The sequence below is a fragment of the Carassius auratus genome, linkage group LG28B (genome assembly GCF_003368295.1).
Source record: "Carassius auratus strain Wakin linkage group LG28B, ASM336829v1, whole genome shotgun sequence".
NCBI classification, from domain to species: Eukaryota; Metazoa; Chordata; class Actinopteri; order Cypriniformes; family Cyprinidae; genus Carassius; species Carassius auratus.
In genome coordinates this window covers 9,945,947-9,953,782 of record NC_039293.1, presented here as the reverse complement: position 1 = coordinate 9,953,782, position 7,836 = coordinate 9,945,947, and the positions used below count along the sequence as shown (strand labels likewise).

The following is a 7,836-nucleotide window of genomic DNA, read 5'->3' as shown; positions in this document are numbered from 1 at the left end:
CATGCTTTTCATAGACCACAACAGGTTTTTAACACCATAGCACCAGATATACTGATCAGGAAACAGCTTCATCTGGGACTTTCCTCAAACATCTCTTCCTGGACTATAGACTTTCTGACAAATCATCAAGCCTGGCTCCCATCTCTCTCCACTCAACACTGGCTCCCCACAAGGCTGCATGATGAGCCCATTATTATATTATTCACAGTGTGTGTGTGTTCACTGCAGTGTGTGTGCACTTCGGATCGGTTAAATGCAGAGCACAAAAATATATGTCAGCATACTTGGCTGTATGTCACTTCACTTTCAACTCTTTGTTTGACCTTTTGGCTTTTAGTTCAATCAAAGCACGGACTTCCAGATTTATGAACAGTTTTTATCCCAAGGCCATCCATAGTCTTAATAAACACACATAATGTCTAATTTGGCTATAGTCCATTTATATGCACCATTCCATTTATGCATTTATTAATTTAAGTATTTGTGCAAATATACACCACAAGCATTGTTTGTGTATGTTAGTGTGGCATGGTATGTTGTGTTGGAAGATCATATGAAATCTTGTATCATAAACACAATGACAATAAAAGAAAATTCAAAGATGTGTTTGACAGTTGGTGTTGAAATTGTGCCCTGATGGTTTTAATTTTATTAGTGAAGAACGTGGTAACGTCGTCAGCTGTTAAGAGTTAATGCAGGAGGAAGAGGAGGAAAATGTTTTATACAAGAGTCAGACGAATTGTAAATTTTTTTGTGATAGTATGTCCTTTTAGCAGGGGAGACATTGGCAGCGAAAGAAGAGAGAAGTTTATAGGTCAAAATATGGCACAAAATATGCATATTTTACCGGTACTCAATTTGAATTATTTATAATATTACAAAATTTATTTGGATGAATCAGTAAATGTGATGTAATTTGTGTCCTCGTTTTTGAGAGATTTAAACTATGCTGTTTAAAAGTTTCCTTTTTCCAAGGCAATTTATCCTGGACACAAGTAACGTCTAAAGAGAGAAACATGACAAATATTAAATTAAAAAACACACACAAAAAAAACAAAAAACAAAGAGGTTTTACCCATCAGCAAGAGCTCTGTAAACATCTGATGTGTGTTTACTGAAGTCTTTGGTTCTTCACTAAACACCACACACCTGAGGAGTAAAGAAATCATTCTATTAATCACAGAGACAATATCATTGTCATTTACTTGCTTTCTAATTTGGAACACAGATGATGATATTTTGAGTGTTTTCTTTTGTCCATACAATGAAAATCAATGGGTTCCCATGTTGTTTGTTAACAGTAAGTATTGAAAAATACTGTTCTTGTGAAGTTTCACTGACTCAGACACATTTACTGTCACTCATGTGCTCCCACCAAACCTCAGCTAATTATTGAGAGCCATAGTACACTGGCATACGGTTTATTTATTTGCTTATTAGTTTGTGTGTGCGCGAGTAAGAGGAGAGAGAGCGCTCAAGTTATAATCCCTAAACCTTCACTGACCGCAATCCTGATATGGCTAAATGACTGGCCTTCCCTCATAATCCCAGATGAGGGGCAGGTAACACACACCTGAGGCTCTCATACCCTCACACACAAACATCTGAAGAGAGGGACAGGGAAACTATGGAGAAACAGTCCTGCTCCCACCGACAGAAGCTTCAGTAAAGGTTTGGGAGGTTCATCACGAGGATCGGTCGGTGTCTTTCTGCAGAGAGACGCATTAGTGACTCATGGTTTATCTGGAGTGAGTGTGTGTCCTTTAGAGCGGTCACCGGAAAGAACAAATGCTCCAATCAGATTACAGCGCTTCACCTGTCCTCCCACAGCTCCCAAAAACTCACATTTACCACATTTAGTTATTTTATATGGTGCTTTATACAATACAGACAGTTTCGAAGCAGCTTCACAGAAATAAAAGCAAGTACCAGTGTAGAAAAATGAATAATTTATGAAACAAATAATAATTCTTCTGAAAAGCAGCTCGACAGAAAACTGTCATTATACAGATCAATTAATTTCAAAGCTCATTCAATTCAGTTTGATTATTAGCCATCTATAACCATTCAAAACAATTTATTAAAATTTAATTGATAAGTACCTGAATACCTGAAATTGAATAAAATAAAATAACAGAATAAAAGAACTTGACAATTTGAGAATTAAAATAAAAACTATAGAAAATGTAGAAATATATTAAATATAGAATTAAAAGATAAAAATAACTATTGGTTTGAAAACATACAACTACAACTGAAATGAACAAAATATTTAAAAATCAAAACAAAAGCATGAGAAACTAATAAAAATTAAACTAAAAATGAAGTATATAAAAGCCAATGCACAATATTAAATAGAAAAATAAATTCAAAAGATAACTAACTATAATTATTCAATTCAGGTTAAAAAAAAGAAATTAATAAAATCTGTCTGTGAAGATCTGTTTTCTGAGCACAAACTCTTGTGTTGTCCGTCTCAGGTACAGCATCGTGTCTCCTGATGAGGAGGGTCTGAAGATCTCCACCCTCGGCCTCCACAACGGCCACGGCTCCAGACGGCTTCACTCCCCCGATGGAGAGGCGGGCCCGAGCACCGCATCAACGGTGATGAGGACCGGCTACAACGGGAAGATCTCCACGTCCGGCCGCGGCCAGCTGCGGAGCCGCTTCGTCAAGAAGAACGGCCAGTGCAACGTGGTCTTCGCCAACATGGACGACAAGCCGTGGCGATACCTGGCGGACATCTTCACGACGTGTGTGGACATCCGCTGGCGCTACCTGCTGATGATCTTCTGCTCCACCTTCTTGTTCTCCTGGCTCGTGTTTGGCTTGATCTTCTACAGCGTGTCTCTAGTGCACGGGGACTTCGATAAAGATCACGGGAGCAGCAGAAAGCCGTGGAAACCGTGTTTGCTGCACGTCGAGGGTTTCATCGGCGCGTTCCTGTTCTCAATCGAGACCCAAACCACGATTGGTTACGGCTGGCGCTGCGTGACCGAAGAGTGTCCCGTAGCGATCGTTACGGTCGTAGTGCAATCGATCGTTGGATGCATCATTGACTCTTTCATGATTGGCACCATTATGGCCAAAATGGCGCGTCCGAAGAAGCGAAACCAAACCTTGTTGTTTTCGCACAACGCGGTGATTGCGTTGCGCGACGGGAAGCTGTGTTTAATGTGGCGGGTCGGGAACCTTCGGCGAAGCCACATTGTTGAAGCCCACGTTCGAGCGCAGCTCATCCGACCCTACGTGACGGCGGAGGGCGAGTTCATCCCGCTGGAGAATATGGATTTGAACGTGGGCTACGACGAAGGTACAGACCGCCTCTTCCTAGTGTCGCCGCTAGTAATCGTACACGAAATCGACGAGGATTCGCCGCTTTGGGGGATGAGTCGGGCGGATCTCGAATCGGATGATTTCGAGATTGTAGTGATCCTGGAGGGAATGGTGGAGGCGACAGCAATGACCACGCAAGCACGTAGCTCCTACCTTTCCCGTGAGATCCTATGGGGTCACCGCTTCGAGCCAGTCATCTTCGAGGACGGCGATCGCTACCAGGTCGATTACGCGCATTTCCACAAAACCTACGAGGTTCACTCCACACCCGCCTGCAGTGCTAAGGAGCTGAGTGAACTGACCGGGCGCCGTTCATCCGGGTCGTCCCGATCCGTGACGCCAGACAGCCGCAGCCGGGCGCAGACGCTCCTCCCGCCGCACTCGCCCAGCGCCTTCTGCTACGAGAACGAGGTGGCGCTCTGCTGCAGAGAGGACGAGGAGGAGCAGCCGTGCAACCCGATGACTGTCGCTCCCACAGACTTCCAGAAAATGTTCCAGGATTCAGCCACCATGACCTCCGGAAACAACATGCTCTGCGTATTGGACATGGACAATCAGATCGAGTTTGACATCATGCAGACTGCCAAACCACTCGACCCCATGACTTATAAGAGCGAATCTGAGATATGACGTTCATGTGGGTACATGCATTTATTTAAAAACATTTATTTATATAAAAATTGATCGCTACATAAATATGTAAATTATACAAATGATTATACTGAGGTTATAGAATGAATTTATATAAGTATAATATAATGTAATGTTTTTAAATTATTTAGATGTATAACATAAATATTTAATAATTTACTTGTAGAAATTTATATTCATAAATATTTAAATTTATAAAAATACATGCTATTTATAATGTATTAAATATACACTGATATATTTATACAAGCAAATTATTTATAATAGAGTATTATTTATATAAATGTAATTCTTCTGAATAATTTATTTGCATTAGTAAAAACTACTTTACTAGTAATACATTAGTATAAAAATGTATTTAAATAATGCATTTTATGTAACTGAATACATTTATAAAACATACATTTATTCATATGTACATATTATAAATATAAATCAATTATAAATAAAATAATTGTTCACAATAATTATACTTAATACATTTGTATATAAATAATACATGCATTTAAATAAATGTCAATTTACTTAAATTTAATCTTTATGAATAAACACATTATTTATTATTTATATACAAATAAATGGCCTTGCCTGCAGTGTTTTTGTACTTTGCTCATCGCAGTCTTCCCAGAGGAGGAAGTGGGTGTGTTTGGCCTCAAGGAACATGTGACCCTAAAGGTTATGACCTCATGTCATGGTCATCGATGAGGCTTCCAGCAAGAGATTACACGCATCCTCAGTGGAGCTAATGACAGAGAATAAGACTAATGCCAAGAAGACTGAAACAAGTGAAGCACAAATAACGTCACCAAAGGAGTCGAGCTCAGGACGGACTGATGTTTCTCTCTGTTCATGTGTACAGTTACTGTAAATACGACATTAACCTGTCAGATTCTGTTCATGTCTTCAGACTAAATGGATCCATGTGCTTCAACACAAAACACTTAAAGAGTTCACCAGGTCACAACAGTGCAATAAACTGACTGGTGTGTGTGTGTGTGTGTGTGTGTAGATTAAACCACCAGAACTACCTTTAATAGTCTCTAGATTATAACTGTGAGTTCAACTAAAAGAACTTGAATGCAAAAGCAACATTAGTTTGTCATATTCTATCATTTACAGTTCTATTTGAGTAGATTTTCAGTTGTTTGAATGTTTGAAGGGATGGAAAGATGGAAGCTGTGAATACTGTCTGAAATTAATTTCCATCCTGGTGTAAGAATCTGAATCGTTCATTAAATATTTTTATGAATTTATGTTTAAAGCAATGACAGCGTTCTAGAGTTAAACATGTAAAGTTTTTCATGATTAGCGAAATCATGATTTATTATTAAAAAAATACGCATCTGAAAACAATGGAAGTCCATTTCTGCTACAGAATAAAAAAGCAACCATGACTTTCTTTGAATTCCAACTGTTCTTCCCAGAATTCCGAATTTAAATCTCGTAATTCAGTCTTTTGTTCTCGTGAGGCTTTTAGAGTATATCTCTAAATTCTAAATCTGTCACAATTCAAATGTAATATTTTTTTTAGAATTTTGGTGATTCTCACTGAATTGTGATGTCACAATGATTTATTTTTTCATTCTGCGCTGGAAAGAGGCTTCCATAGGATAATGCAATCTTAATCTAACCAGCTAATTGTGGGTCTTTTCTTGTTTTATCTGACGTGCTAAGCGTGTTGCACATCATTATAATGTTGTCGTATGGTATTGTTTTGTGTTGGACTCGTCCAGCGTTTAAAAGGGAATGAGGTTTAATGCAGTTGTGTGATACGTTGATGTGTGTTTGTGGAAAAAGCACTTTCACTCTTGAATTGTACTGTGAATCCTGGACAGATGGACACGGTGATATAAGCTGATGTAGTGAGTCCTAAACGCTCCAGTCTTTAATGTATAAACTAGAGATCGATAGCAATGATCATTTGTGGTTCCCCCAGACTTTCCTCCGATCGTGCTCGTCTCAGGATGGTTCTGGGCGAACCTGGCGTGTGTAAATATAAAGCTGCTGCATGATGGGAATCTGTTCTCAGCTGGTTTTACGCGTCTTCCCGTTTGACAATCTTCCAGATGATGTTCTGATGGAGAATCTTTACTTGAAAAAGTCAAAACTCCTGAAATGCACTTTATCTTGTCGTGTTGCACCTTCTAATGTGATACTGAAATAAATCTTTCTACTGCACCATGTCTGGATGTCTAAGCTCATATTAAACACACGAGCAGTGACGTAAATCACAGACTCGCGCTACATGACCTCGCTCAAACATGACTCCTGAAACAGACTGCTGGGAAAATGACCGAATGGGCCTACAACTGCACAGCTGTTCACTGCATTTAGAAGTTATGTACAAAAGGACTGAACAATACAGATTTAGCCAGAACATTTCACACACATCTGAGGAAAGAATGAGAGATCAATGCAATTCTCTCATCTCACCGGAGGATGGAGCAATACACTAACATTTTACACAGAAAACACACACACACACAACAGACACACTGCGCCCTCTGCTGCTTTCTACACATCACATCCACAAAAAATAAAAAAACATTCCAGATTGTAAAATCCAACAAAATAAACTGATAAAAATATATTCACACATTTTTTACTTTTACAGAAAATAAAGAATTATTTTAGTACCTTTGAGGTTTACATTAATACATTTGAGCAGGGTTTAAATGTTTACAGGAAGAAACAATATATATGACCACATTTTAAAATATATTAGCCCATTTTCAAAGTTTAGAGCAAGTGAAGCGAACATGTGAAAGAGTTTTAAATGATGTAGGAAAACAGTTAGGTAGACTACTTCCGGAAGAAAACTCCTCATACATTTTCCGGTTTACGAACATTCCTTGAATACTAAAACGCAACGCAACGCAACGCAAAAAAATAATAATAATAATAAAAATAAATAAATACGTCCTTTATATCAACACGATATAAAACCGAACTGAGACCGCTCTCAGAACGCTCGCACCGTTCTGACAAGGTTCTCTCAAGGTTATGAACAAACGTTCTTCCAGTAACGCTAATAGAACGTTCGTTCAAACGGACCTGAGGCCGGAGGGACTAAAATCTTCTTAAGAATGCTTCGTGAATCCGGCCTCTGGTCTTTAGTAACGTTCTCAAAACATTACAAACACATATCTGTAGGCCTACATTGTTCATATCCAGTGTTGGGGCTAGTTACTCAAAAAAGTAATATATTACATATTACATATTACTCTCAAAAATAGTAATGCCTTACTTTACTTTATTACTCCCTGGAGAAAGTAACTAGTTATATTACTAGTTATATTACTAGTTACATCTTTTTTTCTTAATTACTCTATGATTGCCTGAGATGCATCAGATGGAGGGAGAACATACAAAGGAGGAGTGTTCTTTAGGGTCTTTATCAGTGGCGGCTCCTGCCAATTCTCTCAGGGGGGGCAAATGTTTGCTCTATTAATGAGGATAGGTCACCCATTCAATTGATAAATTAACGGGTAGTTAAAGATGTAAAGGGAACCAAACTACTGTAGTATTAATTAAAAATAAACTGACATTAGGAATCAATCTCTTGCACTCCTTATTTTTCTATATCCGTGTTAACACTATTCAGCAGCATATGAAGACTAACACCAGGATGTGGTTTTTCCAAAAAATACTTTTTACTTTTCGATTTCAGTTTAATAAGAAATAATTGAAGTAACATAAATCACTGTTTACACATCTCACTTATATTACTGCTCGTCAGTACACCTGTTCTCTAATCAGCGGTTAATTCCATCAGGTGCGTGATTTCACATAGAGCAGCTGTTACTACACAGAGCCGTTATTAACTGAGAAGATGCGCGAATCCACGTT

At 38.6% G+C, this 7,836-nt stretch overlaps 2 protein-coding genes across 2 annotated transcripts in view; both read left to right on the top strand.

The window, feature by feature from the left end:
- LOC113067602 (zinc finger protein 239-like) overlaps positions 1-7,836 on the top strand; it is a 262,749-nt gene that overhangs the window by 5,809 nt on the left and 249,104 nt on the right. The window lies entirely within an intron of this gene.
- On the top strand, positions 1,552-4,012 carry LOC113067520 (ATP-sensitive inward rectifier potassium channel 12-like). The gene is made up of 2 exons (XM_026239904.1): positions 1,552-1,562; positions 2,454-4,012. Exons 1-2 carry the CDS (start codon positions 1,552-1,554, stop codon positions 3,964-3,966), a joined length of 1,524 nt encoding a protein of 507 aa, XP_026095689.1. The 3' UTR covers positions 3,967-4,012.